The following is a 14,780-nucleotide window of genomic DNA, read 5'->3' on the forward strand; positions in this document are numbered from 1 at the left end:
TGGTTCAGAAAGAAGGAAGGCATTTCAGAGGCACCTGTGTGGAATGTCTCATCTTCAGAGTAAATGCAACAGAGATGGACCAACTGGGAGATGGAGATGGAATCCCAACAGCTTGCAAGGTGGGAGGACATACAGTCATAATAGCTGTGGGAGTCTGTGGGCTTGCAATGAATATTTGTGGCTAGCTGTCCTCTGAGATGGAGACGGAAAGTTAACATTCATTGTAAGGGAAATTGAATACAAAAATAGGGAGGTTATGCTTCTGTTATATAGGGCATTGATGAGACCACATCTACAGGAAAGAGAAGGAAAGACATTAATGCAGTGGAAGCAGTTCAGAGAAGGTTTACTAGATTAATACCTGTAATGGATAGGTTCTCTTAGGAAGAAAGGTTGGACAAACTAGGCTTGCATGCTCTGGGGATTAGAAGAGTGGGAGGCAACTTGATTGAAACATATCAGATACTGACATATCTTGACAAGATGTGGGTTTGGAGAGAACATACAACATTACAGCACAGTACAGGCCCTTTGGCCCACAATATTGTGCTGACATTTTATCTTGCTCTAATATCTATCTAACCCTTGCCTCCCACATAGCCCTCCATTTCTCTATCATTCATGTGGCTGTCTATTCATAGAGGATGAGAGATTCTTAAACTAGAGGTCACTGTTTGAAATAAGGGATCAACTATTTAAGAGAGAAGAAACTTTTTTTCTTTCAGCAGGTTATGAATCTTTGGAACTCTCTTTCTCAAAGGGCAATGGAAGCAGAGTGTTTGAGTATCTTTAAGGCAAAGTTAGATGTATTTTTGATAAGCAAGGTGAAAGTTTACTGTGGGTAGACAAGATAAGATATCTTTATTAGTCACACGTACGTCAAAACATATCTGCGTAGTGTTCTGGGGGCAGCCTGCAAGTGTCGCCACGCTTCCGGCGCCAGGGAAGATTTGAAGTTAAAATTAGATCAGCCCTGGTCTTTTCAAATGGCAGAGCAGACTTGAGGGACTGTGGCCTACTTCTGCACTTAATTTGTGCCTTAATACCTGCTTATCCAGTGAAATAACAATTATTTTACTTGTATTTAAAGGGATACATCTAATTCAGCTGAGAAACTCCCAAAGAGATCCTAATATTTTAAAATTTAAAATTAATAATTGTGGTATTTCTTACATTTCGGATGGTATTCCCTACGTCCTGTCCTTTATTCTGAACTTGCAGTTGCAAGACTTATTTAATAATATGAGTAAAATACAAATGCAGAATTATTCAAACTGTTTTCATCAGTGTGTTTCAATTGCCATATTCCTTCACTGCATATAATCCACCCCACTGTCCAGTTATTGATAGTTCTGTTTATAGAAATCATGAACACGTATTGGTATAATATAAATGTAATTTTATTGCAGATAAGGTACCTTATTTACATGCTGCCACAAACCATAAAAGAAATCTATCAAATATTCCCTGGTGGAGTCCAGAGCTTCTCAGTAGATATAACAAACACAGAATACAGTGTACAGGATACAGCCTCACTCACTATACAACTTAGTACAGTCCAAATGCTAAAGGTCAGAGGTTTAGCAAGATGTCAGTCCTACCAGTCATATTGCATGCAGAAACACAGATGCAAATATATGAGGTTACAGATTTGATCTTTTTAGGTGCTAAATACTGCAGAGCTAAAGATTGTTGAAGTTTATGATTCCATGGATAATGAGTTCTTGTTTAAAGCCATTTCACCTTTAAACAAATTTGCACAAGTAAGTTGATTTTATAAAAGTGCAAACCCAAGATTGTCATGTAACACAGCTAACCTTCATCTTCAGAGATTAGGGACTAGGAAGGAATCAGCTAGTACAAAGTAAACTGAAATTGGTTCTATTTGACTAATCTGGGTAGGACCCTGGGTTCCACTATTAACAGTGGCTATTTCACTAAGAATAATCTCTGGGAAAATTAAACCACAGGAACCTACTGATTCATATTAAAAAATCTTAAAGAGCTATTAATACCAAACTATAATTCTCAGGGAGTACATAAGAATTTGTGAACACCGATTAAAACAAAAGGCCTTTAATATAAATCACACTGAAGATTATAGTATTTTCAGAAGAGGTTATGGCTTGTGGGACAAGTCTAAACTCACTATTATGTTGTTAATTAACAAACAGAAAGAAAGTGGTTCCCATTAGTTAGCATAGGTGCTTCAGCTTGGTGTAACAGTACATGACCATTGCATAAATCAGAGTGGTTTTGCCACATAAGTATTCTCTAAATACTACAGCATTCCAGAATGCATGTACACCTACAAAATATGTTCTTGTTAGGTTGGATGCTGATGAAAGAAAATTGAGGAAATGAAGACCATTGTACCAATTGGAACCTTAACTTCAATCCTGCTTTCACTGTTTCTATGTGTCCTTATAATAAAATTCAATGATATGGAATTCTTAGTTAAGTGATATGAAAACTGTCACTGTTCAGGAGCTAATTGACAAGGTTTATTGTCACACATTTTTCTGATCATCAAAATCCCATGGACAGATTGAGGCCATTTTTGACGTGTCTACATCTTTGCCACGTGAATTTTTATTGTCCTTAATAGCAACTGCGCTTCCTCCAGCTGCATGTTGAGTGGGACTGCTTTCCTCGACATCCCAGGGACATACTTCGGCACGTTTGCTTTTCTCCTTTCCTGCCTCATTGTCAGCTGTGTTTTTGCTCTTTCCAGTTGCAGAACCAGGGGTTATTTTGACTTCCCTGGGACATCTTTCAGCCACAGGTGATCTGTCCACTGTTATTTCTGGCACTTTATCTTTTGTGTCCTTTTCCTTGTATTTAGTCTTCATCTTCACCTTATCTTCTTTTCTTTCTTTTGCTTTCTCTGTTTCCTTGCCTTTTCCTGTGGAAACCAAGGTTTTGACAGATAGTCCAAACCCTTTCACTGTTGACTTTTTCTGGGGAATGCTGCTCAATAATAAAGCTGAGGCAGTGGAAGCTGGACTTTTCTCTGATTCTGGTGACTCTGATGGTTCAAATTCCCAAGGACAAACATTTGCTCTATTAATAGAAATTTGCTGCTGGCTACCACTTGATGTTAAGGACTCTGGCATGGGTCCTTTGTCCTGTTCATCTCCCAAGGGTTCTCCTTTCTTGCCCTCCCCTTTCACAATCTGACTTTGCTCTGATGCATTGCTTGGCATTTCATTGAAGTCCCAGGGGCAAATCTCAATAACCTTGCCTACATTATTTGTGTGGCTATCTTTTTCAAGGGAAATAATTTCAGGCTGGTGAGTTACAGATTTCCTACCCTCTTCCAGGGTTGATTGTGGCTCCTCAAAGTCCCAGGGACACACTTCAGCTCTCTCATTGTTACCTTGTGGCATCTGATTTGATTTGACAATTATATCCACCGTCTTGTGTTTATTGGCATTCTGAGTCTTCACACTTGAATGGGAACTATGAATATTTTGGGATTCCACTGGTGCAATAGATACATGCTTTTGAACTCTGGATTCTGAAGGAGTAGCAGGCTGGTCTTGGAGCTCCCAAGGACAGACTTCAGCTCTGTCAAATGCATCACTCAGGAGAGGGTTTGCTGCATCTGGACTAACTGTAGATTGACCACCAGTATGTTGCTTCATTATTCCAGCTTTTGGAGCCCTTTTTGCTTCCTCAGATATTAGAGAGCGGCTCAACGAGTTTTTTGGATGGGATGTTCCGACTTCATTGTTATCCATTGAGGAATTACTTTTGTTGGTGTCTTTACCTCTCTGCTGGCCTTTCAATTGTTTTGTGTGCTCCTCCATGCTTTGTGCCTTGCCTGTCATTCCCAAGGTTTTTTCCTTTGCACTAGCAATGACACTGAGAGATTTCTGCAACATGGCTGTTCTTGGATGCAAGGGTTTCTTGTCAGCACTTAAGTTATGTGCACTGGCAGACTTGCACACCAGAGGGACTGATTCAGTAGAAGCATCATCTATCTTCTCGTTGGTTTTTTTGACCAACTTCTTTCCCATCAGTGAATCTAGCAGTCCAGCCTCCGTGCTGGAAACTTCCATCTTCTCTGTGCCAGAGATGCTGGAATCTTCACTTTGATCTCTCCTGTGGTCATAGCTACTGAGGGACTTCTGCAGTAACAGTGCTTTACTTTTCATAGAGTCTTCTTTTGCTTTCAGACTGGATCCCATGGGATCAAATGGGTTCCTCCTACCAATGCTGATGCTGTTCCTGGCTAAAGCAGGGTCTGTGTGCTCCTTGTCCTCCCTGCTGCACTGCCTGCTCACTGTCTCTGGGATCTCAGTGATGCGCCTCATGATTGATCGCCCCAAACCTTTCTTGGAGCTTCTCTTTTTTTGCAGATGAGGGTTGTTGGCTGTCATCTTTTTCCTTTTGTAAATCTCCAGCTGTGCATACAGTTTCTTCAGCTCATCCTGCAAAAAAAAAGAAAAATGTGAGAATAAAAATGCAATAAATACCACGCACCATGTTGTAAAGAATCAGCAAAACATTTTACATCTGATTTCAGAAAATTAGAGTTGCCATTCAACAATGAAATCAATGACAAATTTAAATAAGCCTGTTATTTGACATTGACTAGTAAAATGTAATCCCATTTTTAGTAATTTAAATAAACCTGTCATTTTACTTTGACTAGTAAAATGTAATCCCATTTTACAAGTCAATGAAGATTACACTGATGAACTAGTGCAGTGTTGATTTAGTCTTTGTTTATCTCAGCCTTCCCTGTGGTATCATAGAAATGTACATATGGGAAACAGGCCCTTTGACCCGTCGAGTCTGTGTTTACCATCAAGCAATCATTTTCACTAATCCTACAGTATTATACTCTACCCGCATTCCTATCAACTACCCCCAGATTCTACCATTCACTAACACAGAAGGGGTAATTTACAGTGGCCAATGAACCCACTGACCTGCCTATCTTTGGGATGTGGGAGGAAATTGGAGTATGCAGAGGAAACCCAAATGATCAAGGCAAGGCAAGATAAGTCCAAGCCAACATGGTTTCGTGAAGGGAAGATCCTGCCTGACCAACCTATTGGAGTTTTTTGAAGAAATCTCAGGAAGGGTGGATAAGGGAGAGGCGGTAGAGGTTGTGTATTTAGACTTTCAAAAGGCCTTCGACAAGGTGCCGCACAAGAGGCTGATTAATAAGATGAGAGCTCATGGAATTACAGGTAGGATAACAGAATGGGTGGAGCATTGGCTGGGTGGCAGAAAGCAAAGGGTGGGAATAAAAGGATCCTGTTCTGGTTGGCTGCCGGTTACTAGTAGTGTTCTGCAAGGGTCGGTGTTGAGGCTGCTTCTTTTTACCCTGTACATTAACGATTTGGATGATGGAGTAAATGGTTTTGTGGCTAAGTTTGTGGATGACACCAAGATAGGTGGAGGAATAGAGAGTATCGAGGAGACAGGAAGGTTGCAGAGAGACCTAGATAGTTTAGGAGAATGGGCAAGGAAATGGCAGATAAGATTCAATGTTGAGAAATGTGCGGTATTACACTTTGGAAACAGAAATAAATGGGCAGATTATTATCTAGAAGGGGAGAAAATTCAAAGTACAGAAGTATAAAGGGACTTGGGGGTACTCGTGCAGGATACCTTAAAGGTTAACCACAAGGTCGGATCGACAGTGAGGAAAACGAATGCTATGTTGGCATTCATTTCAAGAGGTATAGTGTATAAAAGTAAGGAAGTGTTGATGAGGCTCTATGGGGCACTAGTGAGGCCTCATTTGGAATACTGTGTACAGTTTTGGGCCCCATATCTTAGGAAGGATGTGTTGATGTTGGAGAGGGTTCAGAGGAGATTTACGAGGATGATTCCCGGAATGAAAGGGCTTACATATGATGAGTGTTTGTCAGCTCTTGGACTGTGCTCACTGGAGTACAGAAGAATGAGAGGGGACCTCATAGAAACATTTAAAATTTTGAAATGACTGGACAGAGTAGATGTGGCCAAGCTGTTTCCCTTGGTGGGTGAGTCCAGGACCAGAGGGCACAATATTAGAATTAAACGGTACAGGTTTAAAACAGAGATGAGGAGAAATTTCTTTAGCCAGAGGGTAGTGAATTTATGGAAATCCTTGCCACGTACAGCAGTGGAGGCCAGATCATTGGAGGCATTTAAGGAGGAGATAGATAGATATCTAATTAGTCAAGGTATCAAGGGATATGGGGATAAGGCCGGAAATTGGGGTTAGAATAGTTTTTTTTTGATCATGAAGCAGAGTCCACCCCCCCACCCCCCCAATTCTCATTTTTCTTTCTCCCTGTTTCTTTGGAGCAGACTCGATGGGCCGAACGGCCTACTTCTGCTCCCTTGTCTTGTGATCTTGTGATCTTATGATCACAGAGAGAAAGTGCAAACACAGAGGACTGAAGGTCAGGATTGAACCTGGGTCACTGGAGTTGTGAGGCAATAGCTCTAACAGCTGCACCACTGTGCCACTCTAAGAAGTTTCATTCAGTTTCTTGGAAAAATGAGACATCTTCATCAATGCCTTTTAAAGATGCTTTTATTATGTGCATTTCAGTTACTACTATTGGTCCATGGATCTTCTGAGTGACATTTGGAAACTTTGGAATTCACCAGAAAATCAGGCTTGATTTAGCTTGGAGGTGACTGCAGTGTGGGAAGTCTGTTGTGAGGACAGAAAACCCAGCAGACCAAGTTTTGTGAAATGTAAGGCTGCTTTAATGTAATATTTTGTGCCATTCTCATTCTCAGGCAGCTTGATTGACAAGCCGGAGACCTTCCTGCTGGGAAATTGGAGCTGAGGGGGAGGGTGTGAGTTCTGGATTGCAGGAGGGGTATGGTATTGATCATTGGTTGGATGATGATCTGATGATGACTGGGGCAATCATGCTTGTTGATGGGGGGGTGGGGTTGTCCAATGACGGTTGTGGGATCTCAGTTTTGAAAGGGGTCATTCAGTGATGACGAGGGACTGATTGTGGAGAATGGGTTGTGCCAATGGTGGTCAGGGCTGGGTGGGAGGGGGATTTCTAATTATGACAATAGGGTCTGATGTTGTCCGGGTTGTGCTGGGGGCCACAGGGGCCCAACAAGTGGTGGGATGGAGAGGTTGAGTGTTTACTGGATGGCTTGTTAGCCCAGTAAGAACATTTTTATGCCTCTTGGCCCACAAGGAATGTTGTAAAGGAATCTCCTCACCTGCTTTAAACTGCTAGACTCCTTGGGGCTTGAGAAACCTATCTGCCAGTGTTTAAAAATCAGAATGATTATTAAAACAAAGGCATTATTATAATATTTAAATTTCTGACCCACTTATCGCAAATGGATTGATGTACTTTGGTGTACTTACCTGGTCATACCACTGTCATTGATATCACTGAACTAGCTGATTTAATCCAGTACCCATGGTAAAATCAAACATGCACAGCCCTATGTTTGCAGTGTGAAAGAAATCCTAGTTATGAAGAGAACCTTGACAAGAAGAGATAAGGATTTTTTTACCCTGATATCATCAGGATCCAGGCTGTGCTCACTCCAGGCCGAGGTAATGCTACTGTTCAAGTAGGACCCTGATCTGCCCATGTCCAGCTCATCTTCATAAGCTTCTGTTGCAATGTCATCCCTGGGGTTGATGCCCGCTTGAAGAAACTAGGAGAGAAATGAAATGATCATATTTGGATAAAATCAAACTGTGACAGCTGGAACCTAAAGATAGATCCTTTCTAATATTGAATTTTCCGACCAACTAACTCTTTTGCACTTGATTCATTAGTTTCCAGCTTTAAATATCCCAAAACTAATATAGGCTTGAATCTATAGAATATAATTGAATTTATGTGATAAGCCTTCAAATACCAAAGATATATCCTTAGATTGATAAAGTAGAAAAGGTGAATACATACTCACTTGAGCTCATAAACATTAACCTTGGTAATGAAAAGTATTATCCATCTACTGATAAATGATATCTCCATCGCAAGGGGATCTTTAGGACAGCTCTACGCCATGTCAAACCCACAAGAGAAAATTGAGAGGATTCTTTGAGGATTAGAGGAAGCATAAGAACTCCTTGGACTTTCACCTGTGCCAGCTCTCCCTACACTGGGATACTGCGAGGAAAACTGCTCACCCCAAGTATTCCACCTGTACTGATGAGTGATACTCATTTTAAACTGCCTTGTGACTACTGACTTTGTCATAAGGAGATAAGAAATAGCAGAGAAGGTAGGCCTTTTGGCAGTTCAAATCTGTTCCACCATACATCAAGATCATGGCTGATCTACTTCAATGCCATTTTCCTGCATTGTGCGCATATCCCTTGATTTCTGTAATATCTAGAAATCTATCAATCTCTGTTTTGAATGAATACAACAAATGATCCTCCACAACCCCCTGGGGTAGAGATTCATCAGCTTCTGAATGAAGTTCTCCTTATCTCAGTCCTCTATGTCCTAATCTTCATTTTGTCCCGGTTCTAGAATCTCCTGCATAGGCTGCAAAGATTTTTTAGGTTTCAATGATTCATTTAAAATTTTTAGGTTTCTTCTCATTCTTCTAAACTCTCGAGAATACAGTCCCTGTCTACTGAATCTCAGATGGCAAATGCACCATCCCTGGAATCAGTCTAGTGGATCTTCACTCCCTCTATCGTAAGTACCTTTTAGGGTGAGGAGACCAAACTGCTCACAGTACTCAATATTGTCTTACAAAGGCCCAACATAATTGCAGTAAGAAATCTTTTTTATTGCTGTGCTTAAATCACTCATAATAAATCATTCTCCCTGACATCAAGTGGGAGACAACCTCAGATATTAAAATTAGGCCTGACAGTTAAAATTGGCTCATCCTCATGAGATTTCAGACCTCTGGATGTGCAGCTGTTCCAAGCCAAATCGCACAATAATCAATGCAAATCTGCAGTCCAGACCCTATTGCATTATTCTGCCAAAATAAGGTAAGTATGGCAAATCAACAATTCACATTGAATTCAACAATTTCAGGTAACCAGCCTTTCCAATTTGTATCAGAACTGGCCCTTTATCAGAACTGTAGGTGTGAGAAAACAAGCATATTTTAATTTACAGAGCGGCAAAGGGAATGAGAGAACAGAGAACCGTCTGTGAAACATTGTGGACCAAAGTTGTCAAGGTAACAATTTACAACAACAGGATAGCAACAAACCCTAAACAAAACGTTGGTGGGATTGGTGCAATAAAGGAGGGGCATATTGCTTGTCTTAGAAAAAAAATGGCAAACAAAATGCAGCATTTAGGAACGGAGATGATGGCACTGCACAACAAAGCTTTATGACCTCACAAGACCAATCATTGGGAATCTAAGATCTTCACAAAATTGGGTGATGGTTCTCTCTACAATTATTCCTTAACAATCACAAAACCTCCAGAGTTTAGTCACTTTCCTTGGTTCTCCCAGTATGAATATACCCTTTGTGTCACATTCCAAAGCTGGCAAAATATCGTTTCTACAAGATCCACATCTTTTTCACACTAGTCTTCCTTCATGCATTGTGGCTGGCACCATACATTACCTCATTTAATTCATTGCCATTTTGTACCTTCAGGAGAAAGCTGCTCACAATTTCAGGGAAATATCTGTAATGAGAGTTGGTCTAAATTCTGTCACAAACTTCACTTCCTTTGAGTAGTGACCCATAGACTTTCAGGGATGTTGCCAGCAGGAGTTGGTTAGAGATGGAGAAGCAGAAGGCTGAATCCATAGCTGAGTTTCTTCACAAGGGTTTCTTCTCACAATTTGCACCCTGACATCCAATGCAATCAAAAGCAAAAGCCACACGGACTTTCCAGAACCAGCTAAAGTGTGTAAAATACCAAAGTGAAATGACTTCCATCTATCAATTTTGTTCGTATGTCCTGGTGGCATCTTCCTAGACCTCTGGAGGCCTCCTTCCTGAAACTTGCTTGCATGCAGTCCCTGATCAAAAAGCAATGTACCATTAATGCATCAAACCTATCTGCACAGAGGCATACACCCAAGATATTACTTCTGTATCACAGCTATATCAGGCTTGGGTATGATTTGATATATTACTGTGCATGCTAACAATCATTCTTATCCCCCCCCCCCCCCCCCGTCCTGTCAACGCTAGGGGGTGCTGCTGCTCTGTATAGCTTCTTCTCCCCATCTACTTCTCGAGGTGGTATTACAGGTAACATTTTATTCATGTTTTTATAGAAGTTTTATCTCCTTGGCCAAATAAATAAAAAAGTATTTTAAATTAGACCCATGCATTCCACTCTTTGGGCCCTGAGTCTAATAATGAAACAACAGTGAAAGACTGAGGTGGTAAAAAGCAGAAGGATGGAGGGTTACAGGAAGTTGAGGAAGAGGAGATAAGGAGTGATGAGAAAGGGGATATGAGAAAAAAAGAAACAGCACCTGAGGAGAGGGGAAATCATAAAAAAAAGAACATAGAATGAAGAAGTGACGAAAAAGTGGCTCAAATATAGAGGCGAGGAAAGTCCTTGGTCATCGAACCTTGGAGGTTTCCTGGGAAACTTTCGGCTTCTCAATTATATTGCTATCTAGGTACACAGATAAACTGGTGGATGTCTTCTACATACCATTGGCTCTTTTACTGCCTCAGATGATAGGTGAATCTTTTTTAACAAAGTTTCTACCTCTCAGTTATTCCATTATTGTCACTTTAACGTTTCTCTTTGCACTACTTCAGATTGCTCTGATTCCTGGTAGTGTTCATGGTCATGTTCATGGGTTCATGGACCATTCAGAAATCAGATGGCAGAGGAGAAGTCATTGTATTCATTGCTGTATTTATTATTACCATGTATATTGTTTACTCTGTGAGGTTCGTGCAAATGAGGAATTTCATAGCACCCTGGTGTATACGACGATAAACTAATCTGAATCTGAACAGATAAACTGAGGCTCTGAAGATTCTACAATCTTGATCCCTCATAGTTCTCCAGAATCCAGTGTCCTTTGCCACTGAGTTCACCCAACTTAGTATGCATGGGACTGGTAGGGCCATACCATCCTTGCTGCCCATCTGCCTCATGCTATAGGAAATCCTCCACTGGGCTAACATCAGGGGATTTTCCAGACTCCTCTTTGGATTCTCCATGTGGTGAATAACTGGATCTGGAAATAAGAAGCAATATTCCCCACTTTTTTTCTGATTCCATCCTTTCTTATGCAGAAGCACCAACATGGTGGTTGGGGCACCTCTGACTAGGAAATTGGATGCATAAGCACAAATTGCATATGTTCTGCAGGTTGTTTTCTACTAGCCCTTGCTCCTGTTTAAATCCTGCCCAAACGAAAATTGGAATGGCCACAATCCAGGAACGTGTACCTGATGTTTTCCCAGCATCAGATGCACCACTGGTGATGTTATCAGAGACACTGTAGCCATTTTGAATTTTAAAGCTGCTACCTATGACCTGTATTTATTATTCACAGAAAAGGAGTCAACACTGCAGCAGATCAGCAAAGAGACATGAATTAAAGGACTTTTAGTGTTCTAGTGACATATTGGTCTTTGCATCAGCCAGCCTCAGATTTTGTTGCTCAGCGTACTTCACACACCATTTCTGGCGACCTATATCTACTGCAGCCTCACTACAGAATGCACAGCAGAGACAGATCATGCTGAGATCTCTTCCAGAGTGGTGAGCTCATGTCTTGCTATGGCCTGGGTCAATTTGCAGCAAGGGAGTGGGGCCAGTGTGCTCAACTGCACCAACAATGTGTTACGGGTCACCCAATTGGAGATTGGTGTTCAGTGCAGCACATGTGCATCAAAAAAGGGTGAATTCCAGTTTCTCGGCATATTAATGCTGGGTCCTTTCAGACCAGTCCGGAAGGAACTATTACAGTCCAGAGTTCTGAGAATCTGAGGAACACAAGGAAATTCACAGTCATTCAGTTGATGCTGCACCCATACTTACATTGGTTTCTCCAGAAATAAGTTCCAAAAGTCAGATAAATTCAAATGTTGATCCTTTCATTGTTCTGATGTGTAGTGTACTTAAAACTCCAATGGGCATCTGCTATACACAGTTTTAATTACACATTAATTTCACCACACAAATTGTGGCCACCCCAAATTTGCAAGTATCCTTCCCCAGGTATATTTTGGTTTCATTCCAACCAATAGTACACACTAATCCATAAACTGGTAACAAACTTAAAAATACTGCAGGCTTGAAAGAAACAAACTGCATCATTTTTAATCCTCATATTACCCAACAGAAGAACACAGAACAGTACAGGTCAGGAATAGGCCCTTCGGCTCACAATGTCTGTGACGAACACGAAGCCAAGTTAAACTATATCTCATCTGCCTGCACACAATCCATATCCCTCCATTCCCTGCATATTCATGTGTCTATCTAAAAGCCTCTTAAGTGCTACTATTGGATCTGCTTCCACCACTACTCCTGGCAGCCCGGTCCAGGCACCTACCAATATCTGTGTAAAAAACTTACACATCTCCTTTACACCTTCCTCCTTTCATCTTAAATGCATGTCCCCTAGTATTTGATATTTCTACCCTGGGAAAAAGATTCTGACTGTCTATCTATCTATGTCTGTCATAATTTTATAAACTTCTGTCAGGTTTCCCCTCAGCCTCCGACGCGCCAGAGAAAACAAGTTTGTCTAACCTCTCCTCACAGGCTTGTACCCTCTAATCCAGGCAGCATCCTGGTAAACCTCTTCCTCACCCTTTCTAAAGCCTCCACATCCTTCCTGCAATGGGGTGACCAATGTTGCACACAATACTCCAAGTGCGATTTAAAACCAAAGTTTTAAATAGCTGCAAGAAATCCCGCAACTTATGTTGGTTTTGTTGAATATTAGCTTTTTGAATTTATTCTGCAGGGATTCAGTTCTTTACTTGTTACTCTTTTTCTCCTTCCTCCTCACTCACTCTCTGGGTGGGAAGGGAATAACATTAAAAAAGTGGATTTTGAATAGGTTAAGAACATTAAAATGGACAAAAGTGCAATTGGAAGGATATATGCCTCGCCAGTCTTCGAAATGTCAATGGCCCAGCCTGTAGCTGCAATCTGTGATTTAAATATCAATTATCTATTGAATGGATGAATCTCCATCAGCAGCTGCTCTCACCAATAAGGTCAGGAGTAAAATTAATTCACTCATTTAACAAATTGGTGTGAAGTGAAACATGTTCTGTGTGGGGATGGGTACGGCGGGACTAAAACTGAACAGCAAGAGTTTATTTTCCCCGCTGTAATCACAGTCACTGACTTGGCAAAGGAAAAATACTCACAAGTCCCAATCTCAATCTAACGCTGACAACTCATCTCATGCACAGTGTACCAGGCAATGGCAAAAAAATTACTTAAGTATAAATGCAATGATTTAGTACTTTCTTTCCAATGGCTGTATTAGAGAGAGATGAAGAAAATGTAAAATACGATTTTTGTGTATGACCCAAATGTCCATGCCAGTTCTTCCCTTTTCCTTGAGATGGTTCAAGAATCCCAGAATTCTTAACTCTTGCTAATATATTATACATGAGAAGGAGCAGTAATGCTGTGTGCAATAGATAACCAAACTTACAAATAAAGTCATGCTGTGCCTATGAAGGTTAAGCATTTAACTGATACTTTGAATTTATAAACATAACGTCCAAAGAACTAAACTAAGAAAATGTAGACTCGAAGCTGCACACAAGCAATAGTGCACCCTTGAATGGATATCAGCAGATCATGCTCTGGAAATTGTGAAGAACATCCTCTGTTTTTCCTATGCTACAATTAAAATCCTTTTAGTTTTACCATAATCATGCCCTGCTCTCTATATGAACTTGACACAGTCTGGTAGATAGAACAGCAAGGTATGTTACAACAAAACGTCTGAACTAGGCATACAACAATTGCATGTGATTTGGTAAGAGTCTCAAATATTATTAGCAAGCAACAAATCTAAAATTCTATTATTATTAACTGATGTGCCTATTCCTAATGTGTGCAGAATTAAAATCTGTTTTCCATCCTGACTGATTAAGAGGGATCTGCACAGGTTAGATTTTGATAATACAGAACTGCCAAGCTCAATGGGTGCAAACTCAGGTAAGTCTTTTCAATATTTTAATTTCAAAAACAAACCTAGTGTATTCACAAAAGCGCAGCATCATTCATAAAATCATGTGACAATGATGCCCGTATGAACTGACAAACGATTGAGACTCGGGTTTGAGAATGCAGCAGATGGTGGGTGCAGTTTGTGCATAATTTCATACGTATCTGAAAGTCAAGCTCCGGGAGCTTGCCTCATTATGTTGCAGAGGCGATGGTAAACATACAGAAAAGTGCACTTCATTAAAATGCATATTAAAATACAGCAACAACAGACACAGAGGTTGGGTTTTTACTTCTAACACAGTGGTTGTGTGCTTCCTGGGACTGAGGTGTGTTGAGTCTGCTGGATAAAATGAGGCTTGCTCATTAATTATAGACAAGGCTCTCCCAGTCCTGACTGGGGCTGGTGCTGGAGGTTGCCTACCAGTACAGAGGAAAGCACATGCGGCTGCAGCAGGTCGGGCAGCATCCATGGGGAAAGAAACAGTCAGGTTAAGCAGCCTTCATCAGAACTGGAAAAGACAAGAGCATTTTAAGTTGTAGCACAGGGAAAGTGGGGAGAATGGAGAGAATGTCTGTGAAAGGTTGCAGACCAAAGTTGTCAAGAAAAAAATATTAAAAACTGGCACTTGAAATAAAATGATATGGAGACAAATTGAAATGTAA

General features: G+C 40.8%; 1 protein-coding gene across 1 annotated transcript in view; it reads right to left on the bottom strand.

The window, feature by feature from the left end:
• Positions 1-1,382: 1,382 nt before the first annotated feature.
• The window catches only part of gpr158a (G protein-coupled receptor 158a), a 414,329-nt gene continuing 400,931 nt past the window's right edge, over positions 1,383-14,780 (bottom strand). Inside the window, exons 10-11 of the mRNA XM_052016756.1 lie at positions 7,507-7,653; positions 1,383-4,436 (exon numbers count right to left, since the gene is read on the bottom strand). Of these exons, the coding sequence (XP_051872716.1) occupies positions 2,511-4,436; positions 7,507-7,653 (2,073 nt within the window). The 3' untranslated portion in view covers positions 1,383-2,510. The remainder of the gene's footprint in view (positions 4,437-7,506; positions 7,654-14,780) is intronic.

Source organism: Pristis pectinata, chromosome 5, assembly GCF_009764475.1.
Source record: "Pristis pectinata isolate sPriPec2 chromosome 5, sPriPec2.1.pri, whole genome shotgun sequence".
Taxonomy (NCBI): domain Eukaryota; kingdom Metazoa; phylum Chordata; class Chondrichthyes; order Rhinopristiformes; family Pristidae; genus Pristis; species Pristis pectinata.